General features: G+C 44.6%; 1 protein-coding gene across 10 annotated transcripts in view; it reads right to left on the bottom strand.

Moving 5' to 3' along the window:
- capn15 (calpain 15) overlaps positions 1-23,923 on the bottom strand; it is a 378,220-nt gene that overhangs the window by 94,546 nt on the left and 259,751 nt on the right. For all 10 annotated transcript variants that reach the window (XM_038821112.1, XM_038821115.1, XM_038821114.1 and 7 more), the window contains one exon: positions 20,995-22,534. In XM_038821112.1, the coding sequence (XP_038677040.1) occupies positions 20,995-22,512 (1,518 nt within the window). In that variant the 5' untranslated portion in view covers positions 22,513-22,534. The remainder of the gene's footprint in view (positions 1-20,994; positions 22,535-23,923) is intronic.

Below are 23,923 nucleotides of genomic sequence, written 5' to 3'. Positions count from 1 at the left end.
CGAGACCATGCAGACGCTGCGACAACGGATGAACGGACTTCGCACAACAATCACCAGGCAGGAATGTTCCCTTCCAGTCGGGGAACACTTCAGCAGTCAAAGGCATTCAGCCTCTGATCTTCGGCTATGCGTTCTTCAGGACGCGCGACAACACAGAATCGCCGAGCAGAAACTTATAGCCAAGTTCCGCACACATGAGCATGGCCTCAACCGGGACCTTGGATTCATGTCTCATTACATTCACCCCCCCACCATCTGGCCAGGGCTTTCAAAATCCTACCAATTGTCCTGGCTTGAGACAATTCACACCTCTTTAACCTGTGATTATCCCTCTCTCCAGTTGCTCCATCTGGACCTATAAAGACTTAATTACCTGCAAAGACTCGCATTCAAAGTACCGTCTTGCATCTTTAACTTAAGAACCTAAGAACATAAGAACTAGGAGCAGGAGTAGGCCATCTGGCCCCTCGAGCCTGCTTCGCCATTCAATGAGATCATGGCTGATCTTTTGTGGACTCAGCTCCACTTTCTGGCCCGAACACCATAACCCTTAATCCCTTTATTCTTCAAAAAACTATCTATCTTTATCTTAAAAACATTTAACGAAGGAGCCTCAACTGCTTCACTGGGCAAGGAATTCCATAGATTCACAACCCTTTGGGTGAAGACGTTCCTCCTAAACTCAGTCCTAAATCTACTTCCCCTTATTTTGAGGCTATGCCCCCTAGCTCTGCTTTCACCTGCCAGTGGAAACAACCTGCCCGCATTTATCCTATCTATTCCCTTCATAATTTTATATGTTTCTATAAGATCCCCTCTCATCCTTCTAAATTCCAATGAGTACAGTCCCAGTCTACTCAACCTCTCCTCATAACCCAACCCCTTCAGATCTGGGATTAACCTAGTGAATCTCCTCTGCACACCCTCCAGCGCCAGTACGTCCTTTCTCAGCCAAGGAGACCAAAACTGAACACAACACTCCAGTGTGGCCTTACTAACACCTTATACAATTGCAGCATAACCTCCTTAGTCTTAAACTCCATCCCTCTAGCAATGAAGGTCAAAATTCCATTCGCCTTCTTAATCACCAGTTGCACCTGTGAACCAACTTTTTTGCAACTCATGCACTAGCACACCCAGGTCTTTCTGTACAGCAGCATGTTTTAATATTTTATCATTTAAATAATAATCTCTTTTGCTGTTATTCCTACCAAAATGGATAACCTCACATTTGCCAACATTGTATTCCATCTGCCAGACCCTAGCCCATTCACTTAACCTATCCAAATCCCTCTGTAGACTTCCGGTATCCTCTGCACTTTTTGCTTACCACTTATCTTAGTGTTATCTGCAAACTTGGACACATTGCCCTTGGTCCCCAACTCCAAATCATCTATGTAAATTGTGAACAATTGTGGGCCCAACACTGATCCCTGAGGGACACCACTAGCTACTGATTGCCAACCAGAGAAACACCCATTAATCCCCACTCTTTGCTTTCTATTAATGAACCAATCCTCTATCCATGATACTACTTTACCCTTAATGCCATGCATATTTGTCTTATGCAGCAACCTTTTGTGTCGCACCTTGTCAAAGGCTTTCTGGAAATCCAGATATACCACATCCAGTGGCTCCCCGTCTTCTACCGCACTGGTAATGTCTCAAAAAATTCCAGTAAATTAGTTAACGACCTACCCTTTATGAACCCATGCTGCGTCTGCCCAATGGGACAATTTCCATCCAGATGCCTCGCTATTTCTTCCTTGATGATAGATTCCAGCATGTTCCCTACTACCGAAGTTAAGCTAACTGGCCTATAATTACTCGCTTTCTGCCTACCTCCTTTTTTAAACAGTGGTGTCAAGTTTGCTAATTTCCAATCCGCCGGGACCACCCCAGAGACTAGTGAATTTTGGTAAATTATCAGTAGTGCATTTGCAATTTCCCTAGCCATCTCTTTTAGCACTCTGGGATGCATTCTATCAGGGCCAGGAGACTTGTCTACCTTTAGCCCCATTAGCTTGCCCATCACTACCTCCTTAGTGATCTCAAGGTCCTCATCTGTCATAGCCTCATTTCTATCAGTCACTGGCATGTTAGTTGTGTCTTCCACTGTGAAGACCGATCCAAAAAACCTGTTCAGTTCCTCAACCATTTCCTCATCTCCCATTATTAAATCTCCCTTCTCATCCTCTAAAGGACCAATATTTACCGTAGCCACTCTTTTTTTGTTTGATATATTTGTAGAAACTTTTACTATCTGTTTTTATATTCTGAGCAAGTTTACTCTCATAATCTATCTTTCCCTTCTTTATAGCTTTTTTAGTAGCTTTCTGTTGCCCCCTAAAGATTTCCCAGTCCTCTAACTTCCACTAATCTTTGCCACTTTATATGCTTTTTCCTTCAATTTGATCCTCTCCCTTATTTCCTTAGATATCCACGATCGATTTTCCCTCTTTCTACCGTCCTTCCTTTTTGTTGGTATAAACCTTTGCTGAGAGTGTGAAATATCGCTTGGAAGATTCTCCACTGTTCCTCAACTGTTCCACCATAAAGTTTTTGCTCCCAGTCTACCTTAGCTAGCTATTCTTTCATCCCATTGTAATCCCCTTCGTTTAAGCACAAAACACTAGTGTTTGATTTTACCTTCTCACCCTCCATCTGTATTTTAAATTCTACCATATTGTGATCGCTCCTTCCGAGAGGATCCCTATCTATGAGATCATTAATCAATCCTGTCTCATTACACAGGACCAGATCTAGGACCGGTTGTTCCCTCGTAAATTCCATTACATACTGTTCTAGGAAACTATCGCGGATACATTCTATAAACTCCTCCTCAAGGTTGCCTTGACCGACCTGGTTAAACCAATCGACATGTAGATTAAAATCCCCCATGACAACTGCTGTACCATTTCTACATGCATCAGTTATTTCTTTGTTTATTGCCTGCCCCACCATAATGTTACTATTTGGTGGCCTATAGACCACTATCAGTGACTTTTTCGCCTTACTATACCGGATTTCCACCCAAATGGATTCAACCTTATCCTCCATAGCACCGATGTCATCCCTTACTATTGCCCGGATGTCATCCTTAAATAACAGAGCTACACCACCTCCCTTACAATCCACTCTGTCCTTCCGAATAGTTTAATACCCTTGGATATTTAACTCCCAGTCGTGACCATCCTTTAACTATGTTTCAGTAATGGCTACTAAATCATAGTGATTCACGATGATTTGCGCCATCAACTCATTTACCTTATTCCGAATACTACGAGCATGCAGGTAAAGTATCCTTATGTTGGCTTTTATAGCTCTATTTTGAATCTTAACACCTTGACCTGTCACCTCTCCTAAGTTATTTTTCCTCTTAACCTTTCTCCTAATTTTCCATGTCGTTGAACCCATGAACATGAAAGTTGCCACCCAGGTTGAGAGGGTTGTTAAGAAGGCGTACGGTGTGTTAGCTTTTATTGGTAGAGGAATTGGTAGACGAGCCATGAGGTCATGTTGCAGTTGTACAAAACTCTGGTGCGGCCGCATTTGGAGTATTGCGTGCAGTTCTGGTCGCCACATTATAGGAAGGATTGGAAAAGGTAGAGAAGAGATTTACAAGGATGTTGCCTGGTATGGAGGGAAGATCATATGAGGAAAGGCTGAAGGACTTGAGGCTGTTTTCATTAGAGAGAAGAAGGTTAAGAGGTGACTTAATTGAGGCATACAAGATGATCAGAGGATTAGATAGGGTGGACATTGAGAGCCTTTTTCCTCAGATGGTGATGTCCAGCACGAGGGGACATAGCTTTAAATTGAGGGGAGATAGATACAGGACAGATGTCAGAGGTAGGTTCTTTACTCAGAGAGTAGTAAGGGCGTGGAATGCCCTGCCTGCAACTGTAGTGGACTCGCCAACACTAAACGCATTCAACTGGTCATTGGATAGGCATATGGACGATAAGGGAATAGTGTAGAGGGACTTTAGAGGGGTTTCACAGGACGGCGCAACATCGAGGGCCGAAGGGCCTGTACTGCGCTGTAATGTTCTATCTATCTTCATGTAACAACCTGCCAAGTCACTTTCGATTTATGTTTTTACTTCCTGTTTTATTCCTTTTAGTATTACTGGGCCTATTCACTGAGCTCCCCTCAGTCACTGTACCTTGTACTGTTGCCCTTTTTGATTTTTGACTATGGCTTCTCTGCCTTACACTTTCCCCCTTACTGCCTTTTGTTTCTGTCCCTTCCGACTTCTTGCAGCGGTTCCCAGCCCCCTGCCACATTAGTTTAAACACACCCCAACCGCTCTAGCAAATAGCCCCCCGAGGACATCAGTTCCAGTCTTGCCCAGGTGTAACCCATCCAATTTGTACAGGACCCACCTCCCCCAGAACCGGCCTCAATGCCCCAGGAATCTGAAACCCTCCCCCGACACCATCCCTTCAGCCACGTATTCATCCTATATATCGTGTCATTTCTACTCTGACTAGCACGTGGCACCGGTAGTAATCCTGAGATCACTACCTTCGAGGTCCGATTTCTTAACTTCCTTCCCAGCTCCCTGTATTCTGCTTTTAGGACCTCATCCTTTTTTTTACCTATATCATTTGTACCGATGTGTACCTCGATCACTGGCTGTTCACCCTCCCCCTCCAGAATGTCCTGTACCCGCTCCGAGAGGAACACTAAACGCATTCAACTGGTCATTGGAGAGGAAACACACCATCCTGGAGTCTCGTTTGCAGCCACAGAAATGCCTGTCTATTCCCCTTACAATTGAATCCCCTATAACTATTGCACTGTCACACTTATCACCCCTCCCCTCTGCAGCAGAACCAACCGTGGTGCCACGAGTTTGGCTGTTGCTGGTTTCCCCTGAGAGGCCATTACTCTCAACAGCATCCAAAGCGGTATATCTATTCTGTAGGGGAATGGCCACAGGAGATTCCTGCACTACCTGCCTCACTCTCCAGCTGTCTTGGTGGTCACCCATTCCCTACCTGCCTGCAGAGTCTGAGCCTGTGGTGTGACCACCTCGCTATACGTGCTATCCACGATGCTCTCCGGCTCTCAGATGCTCCACAGTGTCTCCAGCTGCTGCTCCAGCTCTGAAACTCGAGCTTCCAGGAGCTGCAACTGGAGACACTTCCTGCACACATACTGACTCTGGGGACTGGAACTGTCCCCTGTCTGTCACATGGAACAAGAGGAGAAGACCATGCTTTGGAGCTGTCCTGCCATGAATTATTCCTTTAAATTAAACCTTTTGAAATTAAACTTTAGAAAAATGTTTTTGTGTCAGATTAAATCCAATCCACGTGTACTATTTAAGTAGATTTTTTTTTGTATTTATCACTCTTGATCTGACAACAAATTAAAAAGTTATTTCATTGAAATTAAAAAAGTTATTTAAATCAAATTAAAAATAGTAATTTAAATCAACCCAAGATAGTCATTTAAGTCAAATTAAAAATTAAAAAAATAGTAATTCAAATCAACTTAATAATGGTAATCTAAGTCAAATCAAAACTAGTATTTAAATCAGGAACTCCAGATATTCAAATTTAGCCCAGTCTGACTTTCAGCCAATCAGGTCCAGTCGTGTGTGACATCACAATAACGTTTTTTTTTTTCAATTTTGAAACAAACAGTTGTCTTACCCGAGAGTGCTCTGTACTGAAGTCTCACCCTCTCTCTCTCCGTGCTCTGTACTGAAGTCTTACCCTCTCTCTCTCCACGCTCTTTACTGAAGTCTCGACCCCTCTCTCTCCACGCTCTTTACTGAAGTCTCGCCCTCTCCCTCTCGCGCTCTTTACTGAAGTCTCGCCCTCTCTCTCTCTCCGCGCTCTTTACTGAAGTCTCGCCCTCTCTCTCTCCGCGCTCTTTACTGAAGTCTCGCCCTCTCTCTCTCCGCGCTCTTTACTGAAGTCTCGCCCTCTCTCTCTCCGCGCTCTTTACTGAAGTCTCGCCCTCTCTCCGCGCTCTTTACTGAAGTCTCGCCCTCTCTCCGTGCTCTTTACTGAAGTCTCGCCCTCTCTCTCTCCGCTCTTTACTGAAGTCTCGCCCTCTCTCTCTCCGCGCTCTTTACTGAAGTCTCGCCCTCTCTCTCTCCGCGCTCTTTACTGAAGTCTCGCCCTCTCTCCGCGCTCTTTACTGAAGTCTCACCCTCTCTCTCTCTGCGCTCTTTACTGAAGTCTCGCCCTCTCTCTCTCCGCGCTCTTTACTGAAGTCTCGCCCTCTCTCTCTCCGCGCTCTTTACTGAAGTCTCGCCCTCTCTCTCTCTCTTTTTTTTTATAAATTTAGATTACCCAATTCATTTTTCCAATTAAGGGGCAATTTAGAGTGGCCAATCCACCTAGCTTGCACATTTTTGGGTTGTGGGGGCGAAACCCACGCAGACACGGGGAGAATTTGCAAACTCCACACAGACAGTGACCCAGAGCCGGGATCGAACCTGGGACCTCAGCGCCGTGAGGCCGCAGTGCTAACCCACTGCGCCACCGTGCTGCCCACCTCTCTCTCTCTCTGCGCTCTTTACTAAGTCTATATATATGTTTCTGGAACCCATCTCTTCATTCACCTGAGGAAGGAGCTGTGCTCCAAAAGCTAGTGATTCGAAACAAACTTGTTGGACTTTAACCTGGTGCTGCAAGACTTCTTACTTTGCTCACCCCAGTCCAACATCAGCATTTCCACATCTTAAAGAAGGAGACCAAAATGGCATACAGTATTTGAAGCATACCATCATTGCTTTTATGTTTACTTCCTCTCATAATGAAGGATAGCATTCCATTAGTCTTCCTCATTGCATGCTGTACCTGCATACAAACATTTTGTGATTCATGCATTATAGAACACCTAGACCTCTTTGCACCTCGGAATTCTGCTGCCGTTCTCCATTTAATGAATACGGCTGTTTAATTATTCTTGCCAAAGTGGCCAACTTTGCATTTTCCCACATTATACTCCATTGACCAGATCTTTGTCAATTCATTCAACCTATCTATGTCTGCCAAAGTTCTTGTCTTCACGACATATTTTCCTACCTAATTTTGTCTCATCTGCAAATTTAGCCATCATGCCTTTGCTCCCCTCATCTAAGTCATTGATATAAATTGTAAAAAGTTGAGATCTGAGCATAGATCCCAGCGGGAGTCCACTCGTCACATCCTGCCAATTAGACAAAGAGTCCTTTTCTCATACTCTCTGTTTTCTGCCAGTCAGCCAATCTCTATCCATGCTAATATGCTACATCCTACACAATGAGCCTTTATTTTCTGTAATAAGCTTTGATGTGGCACCTGTAACCATCTGGGATGGCCACTTACAACCAGGAACAGAGAAGCTCACAAAGCATGACGGGTAAAATGGACAATGCGAAATTCAGGCAGGCTCAGAGCCTGAAATGTATATTTGCGAGTGAGGAATCCAGATGGTATTGAAACCCCGACCAATTAGCATTTGATGGACCAATTAGCATTTGATGGCCCATCTCCGCCAGACAAGGTACTGGTACTTGAGCGACCGGTACAGTCCCAGACATTTCAGCGACACTCCCTGTACTAGGGAAGTGTAAACAACAGGGTTAGTGACCGCTTGGGACACGCCCAGCCACCCAGGCACCCGCCCATTTATTGGTTCGAATCGAACATAGTGATCAGAGATCACCCAATTAGTGGGGTCCAAACTGAAGGACCGCCCAAAAGAGCGCAAAAACCCCCAAGCATAAGGAGAGAGTCCACCATGTGTTCGTTCTCTTTTGGGCCTGGCGTCCCGGCAACGACCATCTCCAATCGCAGCACCACCAGAAGCAAGTCCAAGTTCAATGCTTCCTACCAGACGGATCAGCCTAGCTGAGCAGCAGTTACTTCTACAGACTCGATAGATCCAGAATCAAACAACGGCCACTGTTCCTCTGACCGAAGCTGGGTGCCTGAAGTTAAGTACAGGTTGTCTTAGTCGATAGGTGCAGTTTAACTAGTAGTGTTTATGTTGCATGACTGATTGTGTGTGTGTAAATAAACTACTCTCGACCTTGAACTAACTAACTGGTGTTTGGCTCTTTGATCGATAGCCGGTTGAACCTTGTGGTGGTATCATTTGATACCTGGTGACACTGAGCATTAGAATATAGATATGCAAAGGAAGGAGGGCAACCTCACTGACTGCCATATTTACAGCAGATCCACAGAAAAGGCAACACACCGTATCAAATGTCTTCTGGATATCCAAGTACCGAACCTCCACAGGTTTATCCACAGCACGTTACTCCTTCAAAGAAGTCTAATAAATTGCTTAAAGATTATTTCGCTTTCACAAAAAATGCTGATTCTTCCCAATTGTCGTGAATTTTTTGAAGTGCCCAGCTATAACCTCTTCAACGATCAATTTTAGCATCTTTCCCATGGCAGAATTCAAGCTAACTGGTCATATTGAATCAGATCAGTCATGATCTGATTGAATGGTGGAGCAGATTTGATGGGCTGAATGACCGACTGCTGTTCCTATGTCGTACAGTCTTATGCTCTGATTTCCCCATTTCTGCCTCCCTTCCTTCTTGAATAGAGCTGCTGGTGATTGCCCTTAGAATGACGAAGGGGTGAAGACGTATCCAAAGGGGGTACAGAGAGCATAGAGTCTCACTCCATGCGGATCACCTGCTCTTCTACCTCTCAAACCCCCCAGACAAGCATAGAAGGGATAATGAAACTCCTAAAGGATTTTGGAGCCTTCTCAGGTCACAAGCTTAACCTGAGCAAGAGCGAGATCTTCCCTATGAACTCGCAGGGGGGAGGGACAGAGCAGGAGATACTGACGTCTGAGCAAGCCGAGACAAAATTCCACTATCTGGGGATCCAAATAGCCCACAACAGGACACGGGGCCACAAATAGAACCTGATGAGTCTGGTGGAGGAAGTTAAGGGAGCTGCAGTGGTGGGGCCCACTCCCACTCTCCCTCGCAGGGAGAATACAGATGATCAGAATTAACCTGCTGCCCAGGTTCCTCTTCCTTTTTAAATCCTCCCAATTTACATCCCCAAGGCCTATTTCATTACAGCCAACAAACTAATCATGGTGTGTGTGGCGGAGGTGTGGGGGAGGGGGGGGGGGGGGGAGGAGAGAGAGAGAGAGAGAGAGTAATGAAATAGGCCTTGGGCAGGGGTGGGCAAACTACGGCCCGCGAAAGATCTTTATGCGGCCCACCAAGATCAAGTCATAAAATTTTTTTTTTTTTTTAATAAGGTTAATTGTGTGTGGGGGGGGGGGGGGGGGGGGGGGGGGGGGGGGCTGTGGGTTTACTGGTATAGGGTGGATACGTTGACTTGAGTAGGGTGATCATTGCTCGGCACAACATCGAGGGCCGAAGGGCCTGTTCTGTGCTGTACTGTTCTATGTTCCATATGAGGCGCCCAGAATCATAACCGGGTGAAGCGCCATTTTTGAAAAGTAGAGAGAAAGAGGGCTAAAAGCAGGATGCCGCCGGGGGAAGCGCTGAGGTATATGCCGCACGCTAATTGGTTACAACCGGGACTATTAATTAATATACAATTCCCCCAGTGTCTTAGCATTGTTGCTACACAGCCCCAGGGACCCGGCTTTGATTCCCAGTTTGGGTCACTGACTGTGCGGAGTCTGCATGTTCTCCCTGTGTCTGCGTGGGTTGCCTCCGGGTGCTCCAGTTTCCTCCCACAAGTCCCAAAAAACATGCTGTTAAATGATTTGGACGTTCTGAACGACCTAGAGGGTATCAGGATAGAAGTGAACCTTAGGTTCAAATAATTAAGGTTGTCATCAAGATCAGTCATAATTTCTCCAGCTCAGCAATGAGCGGCACGGTGGCACAGTGATTAGAGCTGCTGCCTCACAGCGCCAGGGATCCAGGTTTGATTCCGACTTCGGTAACTGTGGTTGGAGTTTGCACATTCTGCCAGTGTCTGCATGGGTTTCCTCCGGGTGCTCCAGTTTCCTCCCACAGTCCAAAGATGTGGTTAGGTAGATTGGCCATGGTAAATTGTCCCCGAGGATGGGGTTAGAGTGCAGGGTGGTCTTTCAAGATGTCGGTGCAGACTCGATGGGCCAAATGGCCTCTTTCTGCATTGTAAGGATTCTATGATTCTGTGAAAACCAAAACCACCATCTTTGACCCAGCTACAAATTCCACTTCCTCCGTATCGATTCCATCCTGTTCTGCCTCTGCGAGGCTGCATTGATGGCTCTTGTTCTTGGTCAGCCCATCCTTTGATAACCTGGCCGTGTTCTCCAAAACCACAGGAAACATCATAGTTCTGCTCGAGGGAATGCCAGCCTTTCATTCAACAGTGTTTCTTTTAGAATTCCACCCCAGTTTGCCATTTGCGAAGAAGTGATTGGCAATTCATCGATGATTCACAGTTCCTGATGATCTATCTACCCATCTATTGGAATGGGAATTTGCCCCATTGCTGTTTTGTGTTTTCCAGACCCTCATGCCAGAATTTCAAAATTAATACATCTGACCAAAAAAAATAAAATACTTCAGCACTTTCCAATGTACATAGAGCTTCCAGTTGAATCCTCACAGAGAGTTCTAATATTGATATATCCACCATCATTATTACAACCTGTCTGCTTCAGTGATTAATTAATGTCTCATCCTTTACGCTGAGAACTAGCTAGTCAGGAGGAACTGCTTGTTCAGCGGGTGAAGAATTGTCTGGATTACACACTGTGACAAATTGCCTTTTCAGTTAATTTGACAGGATATTATATCAACTCTTACAGTGCCTTTGCAGACAATACAATACAGCCTGGTCCATTTGCAGGAGAACCTGCCAGAATTCGGATACAAAGGTAACAGATACAAATTTCCCAGCTTCATAAACTACAGACAAGGAACCCGAGATCAGAGCCGTCTCTTTCCTTTGAGAGAAGACAAACCCTTCCTTCATGTGATTTGTCCCAAGCAGGTGTAATATAAGTGGTTCCAAGCAGGACAGCAAACAAGCATTGTGCTATACAGTGGGACGATCTTGTAGCCTGCTCAGTACCTGCACTGTGGAGAGGCGATAGTGTCTCTTGGCAAGACGATGCAGCACTGGACACATTAGTCCAGCTTGGCAATAACTTTCAGCAGTTGCCCACAGGACGCATGGGGGACAAATGTTACAGATAGCAGCACTTGTCTTCAGAGGGACATCCAGGTAGGCTGTCAAGAGGGGAAATTTGGCTCCTTTGGATAAATTACCTAAAAGATCTTTTCAGGAGGAGATGATACCTGGTGCAGGGTTTCCACTATGTAGTTTAGCGTTATTCGTGCTAGAATGCTTCATTGGTCACTTTGTCGTTCTAGGTGATGCCTCGGCAGCGTTGTAGACACCAGAGATGGAACTTACTGAGACTTAGTTCCTGATAGGTGTGAGTTATCTAGGCTTCACTACCATACAATAATATGCTGATGATGCAGGTCATGCAGATAAATATCTTGGTGCTGCAAGTCACTTTGTTGTTTTTCCATGTCCGTTTTGTTGGTCACAGTTGGTAGATACCTTTTCAATGTCTGTACTGAGCTCTTTGTCAAGAAACAGGTTCTTTACACCATAGATCCAAGTTAGCAGAATTTGATGACTGCTTCCAGTGATGTGTGGGTGAGTCTGATTACCGAAAGAGACACAACATCTTGTCCCATAACTACAGTTTTCCTGACACTGATGGTGAGGCATGCTTGGGCATGTGCACAGATGGCTGCATCCTCAAGAAGACACTATATGGGGAAGTAACCCGTGCCAAGACACCAGCAGGCCACTCAAAACTCTGATTCAAGGATGCCGTCACAAGAGAAATGAAAGCCTTCAACATCAATCACCAGAAGTGGGAACCTCAAGCTGACAATCGATGTACATCAGTTGCAAGCAGGAGTTTGCTATCTCAATGAGATTTAGTTTCAGAATCATAGAATAGACAGTGCAGGAGGCCATTCAGCCCATCGAGTATGTACTGGCCTTTGGAAAGAGCACCCTACTTAAGATCCTATCAAACACTGGCAAGGGACAGCTTGTGTGACAGACTGTCTTTCCAGAATTGGCTTGCAGATTATCTCATTTGGCCTCATCAACATTCTGAGGCTGTATTCCCATCATCTCTTGAGGTGTCAACCTGGTGAAGTTATAAGACAGGACTACTTGCATGCCAAACAACATAAGCAGCAAGTGGTAGGCAGAGCGAAACAATCCCACAAACAATGGATCAGATCAAAACTCTGCAGTCCTGCCACATCCAGTCATCAATGGTGGTGGACAATTAAACAACTCACTGGAGGACGAGGCTCCACAAATATCCCCATCATCAGTGATGGAGGAGCCCAGCATATCTGTGCAAAAGACAAGGCTGAAGCATTCGTAATAATCTTCAACCAGAAGTGCCGAGTGGATAATCCATCTTGTTCTCCTTCAGAGATCCCCAGCATCACTGATGTCAGTCTTCAGTCAATTCGATTCACTCCACGTGATATCAAGAAACAGCTGAAGACACTGGATATTGAAAAGGCAGTGGGCCCTGACAATATTCCAGCAATAGTATTGAAGATTTGTGCTCCAGGACTTGCTGCACCCCAGCCAAGCTGTTCCAGTACAGCTACAACACTGACATTTACCCGGTAATGTGGAAAATTGCCCTGATACGTCCTGTACACAAAAAGCAGAACAAATCCAAGCCTGTCAATTACCGCCCTATCAATCTACTCTCAATCATCAGCAAAGTGATAGAAGGGGTCATAAACAGAGCAATCAAGAGGCACTTACTTAACAAAGACCTGCTCACTGACGTTCAATTTGGGTTCCACCAGGGTCACTCAGTTCCTGACCTCATTACTGCCATGGTTCAAACATGGACAAAAGAGCTGAACTCCAGAGGTGAGATGAGAGTGACTGCCCTTACCAGGTCACTATCCGTGTGCAATTTGCGCTTCTCAAGGTCTGTGCGGGTCTCACCCCACACAACCCCAAAAATGTGCAGGGTAGGTGGACTGGCCATGCTATAATGCCCCTTAATTGCAAAAAAAAAAAAAATTGACTACTTTAAATTTTAAAAAAGAGAAAGAGACTGCTTTTAACAACAAGGCAGCTTTTATCTGTATTAGGGACAGGCAACAAATGCTGGCTTAGCCAGCGAAGCCCACAAACTGGACGAAATTAATAAAATAAAAGAATCTCTTGGAAATGGAAAGATGGCAAACAGTTCAGTGATTATCCCAGGTATGGAGCAGTAATACCAGCTTTTGATTTTTTTCTCCTCCAGTGGTAATGTAATGGTCCATGCTCATGGGAAGGCAATGAGAGTTACCAGGGCAAACACAAACACTCTCAAGGAACAGAAATCATTAGGACTTACCTAAGGAGTCACTAAACCCAAAAAGCAAATATGAATCCAACAATCTGAAAAGTGAAAGTAGTTGCATTTACATATATACTTTTATTAGTTCTTGGGATGTAGGTGTCGCAATTGCCTGGAATCTGGACTCGAAACGTTAGCTCTTTTCTCTCCCTACAGATGCTGCCAGACTTGCTGAGATTTTCCAGCATTTTCTTTTTGGTTTAAAGATTCCAGCATCCACAGTAATTTGTTTTTATTCCTTTAAGTGATGAGGGATGAATATTTATCAGGACACCAGTTCATTATAATCTGCAACTTACTCCCACTATTCTTCCTACTACTGTATTCTTTAAACATAAACCGTGTGAATCCCCAGTCAAAATATTGTCACTCCTGCCGAGGTCCCAGGTTTGATCCCGGCTCTGGGTCACTGTCCATGTGGAGTTTGCACATTCTCCCCATGTTTGCGTGGGTTTCGCCCCCACAGCAACATGGTAGCATAGTGGTTGGCACTGTGTTTTGGGCAGCACGGCAGCATAGTGGTTAGCACTGTGGCTTCACAGCATCAGGGTCCAAGGTTCGATTCCCCGCTGGGTCACTGTCTGTGCGGAGTCTGCACGTCCTCCCCATGTGTGCGTGGGTTTCCTCCGGGTGCTCTGGTTTCCTCCCACAGGCCAAAGACGTGCAGGTTAGGTGGATTGGCCATGCTAAATTGCCGTTAGTGTCCAAAAAGGTTACGGGGATAGGGTGGAAGTGAGGGTTTAAGTGGGTCAGCGCAGACTCAATGGGCCGAATGGCCTCCTTCTGCACTGTATGTTCTATGCTCTATGTTCTACAACCCAAAAGATGTGCAGGGTAGGTGGATTGCCCGTGCTAAATTGCCCCTTAATTAGAAAAATTAATTGGGTTCTCTAAATTTGTATTAAAAAAAGAATACTGTCACTCCCAGATTGCCACTTCCCCAACCTCAAAATATAAAGAGAATGTACATACACTAGGACATGCAATGAGATGTCATTCAGATCTCACTACAATCTAGGTCACACAGTAAAACAACCATAAAAATTAGGACTTTGGCTATCTATCATCACTGTCCAACGGAATGATGCCTTTGGCTGGGGAAGCAATAACATGTCAGAAATGGGAGGACAAATTACTGACCTTCCCCGAGTGAATCACATAACAAAAGATGACAACGGCTAAGGTAGGCTTCATGGATGCAAGCAACTCAAGAGTTCAGATGATGGGTTAGTACTTCACAGCTCATTGTGGTGTGTATCAAACACTTCAGTACACATTCTAACTTGTGTGGGTACTGGGTGGCTATTTTCTTGACTGAACCCAGGAATATAACGAAAACCACAAATTTTTCAGCAATAAATCAACCATTTACAATTTTGGTGCTTTTTTCGGATGCACATTATTCCAACAAAATGACAAGCATCATTAACACTAGTGAAAGTACTAACTGATAAAGACATCATAAGCTAGTGTCAATGGAAACAAACTTGGTATTCTTCCTCTCCCAGTTTCTCTTGCAGTGCTCTGTTAACTTTTCATTCCCCCCTTTCAGAAATTCCTCGGCAGAACATTTTCTGTTGTGTTCCTCTGCTCCATGAGGGCCAATCTTTCATTCACCAAGCTTCTACCCTCCCGATTTCCTTTTCTAAATTTCAGCACTCCACCACCTTCTCTCTACTTTCCAAAGTTTCAGCCCACATCTTTTCCTTCTGACTCCATATGAAAATAAAACAGAGCGCTGGCAAGGCTAATAAATACCTGGGGTTTACAATGAGAGGGAGTTGAATTAACAGTACTGAAGATGCACTCCAACCCATGCTCATATGGCAGCTTTCACATCGACAATGCTTTAAATCTGATTCAGTGAAATCAATTCATTTTGACTTGGCCCTCCAACATTCACACTCCTGAATCTGTCTCCCTTATTTTGGCAGCAGAGTCAGAGATCCAGTTTTTATGGAAGGAATAACAGGAAGACAGAGTACTGGGCTAATGGTAAGATTCTTGGTAGTGTGGATGAGCAGAGAGATCTCGGTGTCCATGTACATAGATCCCTGAAAGTTGCCACCCAGGTTGAGAGGGTTGTTAAGAAGGCGTACGATGTGTTAGCTTTTATTGGTAGAGGGATTGAGTTTCGGAGCCATGAGGTCATGGTGCAGCTGTACAAAACTCTGGGGCGGCCGCATTTGGAGTATTGCGTGCAATTCTGGTCGCCGCATTATAGGAAGGATGTGGAAGCATTGGAAAAGGTGCAGAGGAGATTTACCAGAATGGTGCCTGGTATGGAGGGAATATCTTATGAGGAAAGGCTGAGGGACTTGAGGCTGTTTTCGTTAGAGAGAAGAAGGTTAAGAGGTGACTTAATTGAGATATACAAGATGATCAGAGGATTAGATAGGGTGGACAGTGAGAGCCTTTTTCCTCGGACGGTGATGTCTGGCACGAGAGGACATAGCTTTAAATTGAGGGGAGATAGATACAGGACAGATGTCAGAGGTAGGTTCTTTACTCAGAGTAGTACGGGCGTGGAATGCCCTGCCTGCAACAGTAGTGTACTCGCCAACATTAAGGGCATTCAAATGGTCATTTGATAGACATATGGATGATAAGGGAATAGTGTAGATGGGCTTTAGAGTGGTTTCACAGGTCGGCGCAACATCGAGGGCCGAAGGGCCTGTACTGCGCTGTAATGTTCTATGTCTATGTTCTATGTGTTGTGTCAGAACAGGCAAATAAAATCTGCTACCATTGTCAAATACTGGCTCACTAAATGGGAATTAAAAGGCTGCCATTTGGAAGTGGGAACCAATTCCAAGTCTTTCTTGTGTTAGCTGACCACAGCCATATTGTTATCAAAAGGCTTAATGATGGGAGAATACTGACAGACATTTTTCCAGTAAAGTTTATTACAATGGATAGTTTAGCTGTGGAGGAGGGAACAGAAGGAGTTCCACCATTGGGGGGGGGGGGGGGGGGGGGGGGGGGCAGCAGAGAGAGAGAGAGAGGGGGGAGGAGGAGAAGAGAGAGAGATTCTCCCTCCACAGTACCAGGCTGGCAGCTGTTTTGGTTACGATGAGCACAAGGGCCTTTCTTTCAGGTGTTATTCAACAGAGGCCTTATAAGCACTTTTAATCAAAAACAGTTTATTCTACGAATTTAGTGAACATTTTTATAAACACACACAGTAAGCATTTTTATCAACTACCAACATAAATACCCCACACAGCTACAGTGCTCTATGTATAACCCTTAATAAATTTTCCCTTTAAGCTGTTCCAATTTAATAACAAGATCCTATCAACCAAAAAAACCTTTTCAAAGGTGTGGCCCAGCACACAGCACTCAAGACCTGGTATCTTTAAGGCTGTGGTATGGATACTTCATGTTTTCTTCCCAAAACAGGTTTGAATTCCTTCCAGAAAACAGTTATTTCTTTTCAAATTATCAAGCAGTCTGGAAACAACGTTTAAACTGAAGGTAGGGAGACTCCAAGATACTTGTCTGTCTGAATACAGCAGCCGAATGTGAAAAATAAAGCAAAAAAATCAGAGCCAACAAAACAAGCCCAAGCCAAAACGAATGTAAAACACAGAGCCACAGCCCAGCTCCACCCACACAATGGCATCAATGAAGCCATGTGATAAGACAAAACATTTCTTGGTACTCCAACTTAAAAATTCACTCCCTCCACGACTGTCACACAGTGGCATCAATATGTGCTATATACAAGATGCACTGCAGCAACTCATCAAGGCTTCTTCAACAGAACCTTTCATACCTATGAGCTCTATGACCTAGAAAGATAAGGGCAGCAGGTGTGTGGGAACACTGCCAGCTGCAAGTTCTCTTCTAAGCCACAAACAATCCAGATTTGCAACTACATCCCAGTTTCTTCAAAATCCTGGGTCTCCCTGCCCAACAGCACTGTGGACGAACCTGTGCCAGATGAACTACGGCAGCTTGAAGCAGTGGTTCACCACCACTTTCTCAAGGGCAATAGGATGGGCAACAATGGTGGCATTGCCAGCAATGCCTCCATCTCTTGAAAGAATTTTAAAAATTCATTTGGGATTTCATCCTAGATTGTATTCAGTCATTAGGAGGGCAGAGGAAGCACTACAAGGACACTCTAAAAGCCTCCCTAAATAAATACAACATCCCCTCGACACGTGGGAATCAATTCCCTTGGAACAAACTGAAGAAGGCGCCAATTATCTGGAGTGTCACAGGATGGAGCACCCGAAGGCCAAGTGTACACAGCGGAAAGAGAGTACAGAACCCCAGAGCGTCCCACCCATCTATCTCATCAAACACTACCAGCCAAACCTATGGCAGAGTCTGTGGATCCAGGATTGGACGATTCAGCAACTGCAGAACCCACCTCCCGGGAGTGGAAACAAGTCATCCTGAACCCTGACGGATGGTACAGTAACGCACTCTTGCATTTAAAATACTTGGTGTTATTTGCCAGAAAGTGGACATTGTTGATTAAGCTTTCCAGCCATTTCTTTTTTCAAAGAGAATGCATTTTGGGGACATACCATATGGACCCATTCACTGGTGGGCAATTGCCAATACCAAAACACAGTTCCGGTTAAATTTGTGTCATATTTACCGTAACCTTTATATGTGGCAACATATTCAGTTCTCAACTTGCTCAAACTCCTGATTTCCAAATCTTCAATCATATTTATGGCTGGATTTCCACCTCTAAATCAGCAGGATTGGTAGGTATGACCAACAGCTCCCAAAAATAGATTCCCCTTTAGGCTAATCGCATTTTTCTTTGGTAATCCAGAGGAACCTGTTCTCTGATGATGTGTGCAGGGGTTGGGTCCTCACCCTTCTCTTTCCTTTCACAGCTCCAATGCCATTCTAACAATTTAGAAACGGGAACCGACAAGGCCAGAGAACCCCGCTGCCCTGAATGGCTGGCATGTTGAACATTCTGATGAAGTTACTTTAATGTAATCAACTTTTGGGCGGCATGGTGGCGCAGTGGTTAGAACTGCTGCCTCACAGCGCGAGGACCCGTGTTCAATCCCGGCCCCGGGTCACAGTCCGTGTGTATTCTCCCCGTGTCTGCGTTGGTCTCACTCCCACAACCCAAAGATGTACAGGGAAGGTGAATTGGCCATGCTACCTTGCTCCTTAATTGGAAAAAATAAGAATTGGGTACTTTATAAAAAAAAAGAAAAAGCTGATATTTTTTGTTGTCCCATCTAAAACTTCACAATTTCCCACAACTTTACATTTTCCCACATTATACTCCATTTGCCAACTTTTTGTCCTCTTACTCAGCCTACCAATATCTCTTTGCAAACTTTTTGTATCCCTCTCGCAACTTTCCCTTTGTGTCAGCTGCAAATTTGGCTCCAGAACATTCATTTCCTTCTTCTAAAGTCACTAATATAAATTGTAAACAGTTGCAGTCCTAGCAATGATCCCTGTGGAACCCCACTGATTATTGTTCGTCAATCTGAAAAAGAATCTCTTACTCCCCACTCGCTGTTTGCAGCCCATTAGCTAATTCTCCATCCATACCAATATACTCCCTCCAACACCATTGGCTCTTATCTTATGGCTTTCCCTTTTGTGTCGAATGCCTTCTGGAAGTCCAAATACAACACATCTACAGGTTCCCCTCTATCCACTCTGGTTAAGGCTTCCCCGAAAAACTCTAATAAAATAGATCATAGAAATTCATAGATTGTACAGTGCAGAAGAAATCTGCCCCAGCTCTTGGAAAGAGCACTGAAGCCCAAACCTCCACCCTATCCCCGTAAACCAGTAGTCCACCTAATTTAAGGGGAATTTAACATGGCCAATCCATGTAATCTTTGGACTGCGGGATGAAACCGGAGCACCCGGAGGAAACCCACACAGACACGGGGAGAACGTGCAGATTCCACACAGACAATGACCCAAGTCGGGAACCGAACATGGGAACTTGGAGCTGTGAAGTAACTGTGCTAACCACTGTGCTACCATGCTGCCCAAATTAGTCAACACACTATTTCCCCTTCATGAAGCCATGCTGACTCTGCCTGATTAGATTATGATTTTCCAAATGTGTTGCTATCACTTAATAATTGATTCCAACATTTTTCCAACAAAATATGTTAGGCTAATCAGCCTGTAGTTAGCAGCTTTTTGACTCACTCCCTCTTTGAATAGGAGCGTCATATTGACAGTTTTCCAATCCTCAGAACACCAAGGATTTTTGGAAAATTACAACCAATACATCCACTACCTCTGTAACTACTTCTTTTAGGATCTCAGGATGCAAGCCATCAGGACCAGGGGACTTATCTGCCTTTTGCTCCATTAGTTGGTTGAATATTACTTCTCTAGTGATGGTGATGGTATTTAATTCCTCCATTGTATTCTTTAGCATTAATGGGATGTTCAAAGTACCTTCCACTGGAAAGACTGATACAAAGTATCTGTTTAACTCTTCTGTCATTTCCTTGTTCCCCATAATTATATTTCGGACAAGACATTAAATCAAAGCCCCATCTGCCTGCTGGCGTGGATGCAAAAGATCCTACAGTGCAATTTTCAAAGAGCAGGGTAATTATCCCCAGTGTCCTAGCCAATATTCATCCCTCAATCAAAATTACAAAAGCAATGACTGGTCATTGTCACATTGCTATTATGGGAGTGCGCTGTGCACAAAGCTGCCTCCGTAGGAAGCACATTACAAAAGTACTTACAAAAGTACTTCAATTACTGTAAAGTATTTTGTCACTATTGGTGGTCATGAAAAGCGCGATATAAATCTTAGTCTTTCTTTCTGGATTTTACAGCAACGTTTCACTAAATTAGCAACGTTTTACACCTCATGTCACCTGATAATGTTTGCAACCAAAATGCTAAAACAGATTTAAAAACCTGAATTCTGAGAGTATTTCTAAACTGCTCAACCTTTACTTTGTGACATCTTCTGACATCCTTAGGTATATTACTCTCATCTAATTCATTATTCCTTCATTATTCTTAGTATATTACATGGAATAGGGTAGGATAGTACATAGCAAGACGAATATTAACTGTACAAAATAAATCACTGTCTAGGAATTGTACCAATAAAAGGCTTGCCTGGTTATGTTGCCCAGTAGAATAAATAAAGAATGGTGTTGGAATTCACTCATGCTTCCCCTCACTTAGAAAATAAGCAGATGATAACTATTGATTGTTTACTTTGGTTAATAATACACTGTATTTCATCAAGTGACCAATATTAATTCTCCATTTACTGACTACGCACTGTAATTAAGGATAGATTCAAGCATAGACAAGGCTTGCACTCCTTTGAGTATAGAAGATTAAAAGGTGATCTAATCAAGTTGTTTATGATAACTAGAGGATTTGGCAGGGTAGAGACAGATTATTTATCCTGTAGTGGGGGACGAGTGGTGCTCGAGGGACTGAATGGCCTCCTCCTGAATTAGAGAGGAAAGCTGATAGTCCAGGGCTCAATGGGTAACTGCAAAGCTGCTGCAACTTGGCTCATTTACAAATCTACTCAGTAGTTAATTGCCTAACAAGTTACAAGGGGCAGTATATCATTGGAGTCTAACTGGACCACTATATGCTCATTTTACAAATCAGACTTACCTCCTGGCAAAACTTCACAATATTTTCCCACAACTCTTTGGCCTCCCCCTCATCAGTCTTCCTTCGTGCTTCCACAAGTATGCTTTCTCGTCTCTTCAGTGGCTTTGAGCCCTTCCTCAGTGTGAAATACTGTTGTGGAGTATGGCAAGCTGCACAATGTTTATCCTTTAAGTCATTTAGGAGAGTGCAAGCGGGGCAGGACCATTCGTTGGATTTCTCACGAGACGAAGGTGGTTGGACAGGGAATAGTTTAATAGGTTTCCGTATTCCTGCAGACTTTCCCCCACACGTGGTGCACGCAGACCCATTCAGGCCCCTCTCCATGTTACAGTCTGGGCACCTTGGCCCTCGCTCTGTGTAACTATGATCTTGAAAGCCGTGGAGTTTGGAGGAACTGCAGGCACTGCATTTTTGGACGGTAGTCGGATTATTCAGAGTGCACTTTGAACAAGTCCATATGGTAAAATCTGGACTGGAGGGGCTAAAGGGGGTGAACCTCACAGTTTCTCCAGTTAGGTCAATAATGTCTCCGCCTTTCATGGTTCTGCAAGCTTCACATTTCGACACTGCAGCAGAGTTGATGAGTGAGCAAGATGCACACTTCCACTGGCTGGGTGATGACTCCATTTCCTCATCTAAAACACTGAGCCTCTTAGTACAAAAGAGTTCTTGTAACTTAGTGGAGGGTTTCACTTGACCCTGGGGAGAACCTCGAGACACTGGAACCGAGGTGCTGGAGGTAGACATGGTGACCATACTGCCAGATAGAACTGGCGAGTCTGCAGTCGGCGGCTGGAATTTGGCAGCTGGTGGCACCTCTCTGCGGCTCCGTGGCACCGGGTTATTCTGGATCATTGGCGAAAGTGGACTGACAACTGGAGACCTCGGACTCTCTGCCTCTGTGGCTGCATCCCTAATTGGTGACACATCAGCCTCCATTGGCTCGGTTGAATCACTGAGCTGGGGTGTCGTCGATGACGAGCCAGACGGTAGCTGGAAGCCAGCAGGGGTCACAACCTCAGGCACAACCAGAGCTTCCGGTGGGATCTTAGGCAGAGAAAGTTTGCGAGGTCCCCCACATGCTGAACATGAGTTAGCTGACGGTGTGTTGTGGAGAGTGCAACGTTGGCAGGCCCAAGCTTTCGAGGCATCCAGTGTACTGTTCTTGCAACAGTTGCCATTGACGTCACCATTGGCTGATCTCCCACAGTCCTGTGCAGCAGAACCTCGGTGTTCGACCAGAGTCGGTTGATTTTTGGTGTGTCCATTTGTTGTGGGAACAGGAGGTGTGACAGGAGTAAGGGTTTGGGAAGTCCCACAGACCTCACACTGGCTCTTGTTGATTGAGTTCCTGAAAGTGCATCGGGTGCAGGCCCACTGCTGCTCTTCTGTGCTAAGCCGAAGGATGTCATTGAAGTCCGGCCTCTCTCTGGGAGCCTCACATATGGAACACTGCCTCAGCAGGTCATTATTCAAGAAAGTGCATCGGGTACATGGCCATTCATTTGTTGTTGCCATGGCACTAGGCGACTGGGGCGTACTGGGGGGAGAAAAAATAAGCAACGATTAATAAATGGAGTGATATATCCTCAAATATTCTAAAACTTTCTACATCTCCTCTCAACCCAACCCACCCACCAAGGCACTGATATTTATCAACTCAGAATGACCAGAAACTCTCCAATAAGGTCTCTCAGATAGCCATTCCAAGTCTAGACAGTCAGCTCACTGGCTCTTGAAGGGCATTCCAGCGGAGTCTATCCTGTTCTCACCACATAACCACACACAATGCTTTTCAGCAAATCACAAGACAATGATCAGGAAAAGCAGCCCTTTGTAATTTTCATCAAATCAGCTAATTCCAATAGATCAAGAATCTTGGCTGGGACAGTTATGGTCAGTTCCACAGAGAGCAGTAACTGAGCCACCAGAGAAGACTGTGGTAATATTCTTCAGCAGTTATCAGGCAGAATAAAGAGAATGCACTCTTGGCCCAGACACACAGATGAGCAACTTGGAACAAAAGCTCCATGCAGTGGTTCTCAATCCCATTATTACAGGGGGGTGGGATGGAGAGAGAACAGCTGCATTTGCAACAACCTTGTGAAATAAAATCCAGCATGCTCGCCCTACTGAAAACATTGGTACATGGGATATGAACAAGTAACAGCCAGTCAATATACTCATGGAAATAAAAATGACTTAATCCACTATCTCCTGAGGTATGTTTAAAGGAGGAAACGACTGTAGATATGTTCATTCACAGCCCTTCAGAAGACTAAAGCAGGAATATTGCTTCGCTGTTCACTTAATTGGAGGCTAATATAGCTCAGATTACACATTAATTTACTGTTCTAAAGTGATTCTCTTTTCTTTCCTAGCAATGGCGTATAATTGGCTAGTAAGCCACATCTACTGCTATGCAGTCCAAGAAGAATGTGTTACTGTGAAGTAATAACTTCAAACATCTGACACATCCTTTTGTAAAATATCTGCATTCATACCAGAACATCGCTGATTGAACTCTACAATAAATAAGTTAATGTTTAGGGATATCCAGAGCCAGTACATGCACTAATTCAAAAGCAAAATACTGCAGATGCTGGAAATCTTTTTTTAAATTTCCAATTAAGGGGCAATTTAGCGTGGCCAATCCACCTGCACATCTTTGGGTTGTGGGGGCAAAACCCACGCAAACACGGGGAGAATGTGCAAACTCCACATGGACAGTGACCCAGGGTGGGGATTGAACCCGGATCTTCGGTGCCATGAGGCAGCAGTGCTAACCACTAAGCCACCATGCCGCCCGATGCTGGAAACACTCAGAAGGTCTGGCAGCATCTATAGACAGGGAAATAGTTAACATCCAGGTTGTGACCTTTCATTGGAGGCCCTGTTTTTAAAAAAATAATTTTATTGGAATTTTTTG

The sequence above is a fragment of the Scyliorhinus canicula genome, chromosome 15 (assembly GCF_902713615.1).
Source record: "Scyliorhinus canicula chromosome 15, sScyCan1.1, whole genome shotgun sequence".
NCBI classification, from domain to species: domain Eukaryota; kingdom Metazoa; phylum Chordata; class Chondrichthyes; order Carcharhiniformes; family Scyliorhinidae; genus Scyliorhinus; species Scyliorhinus canicula.
This window is presented reverse-complemented; position numbering and strand designations above follow the sequence as displayed.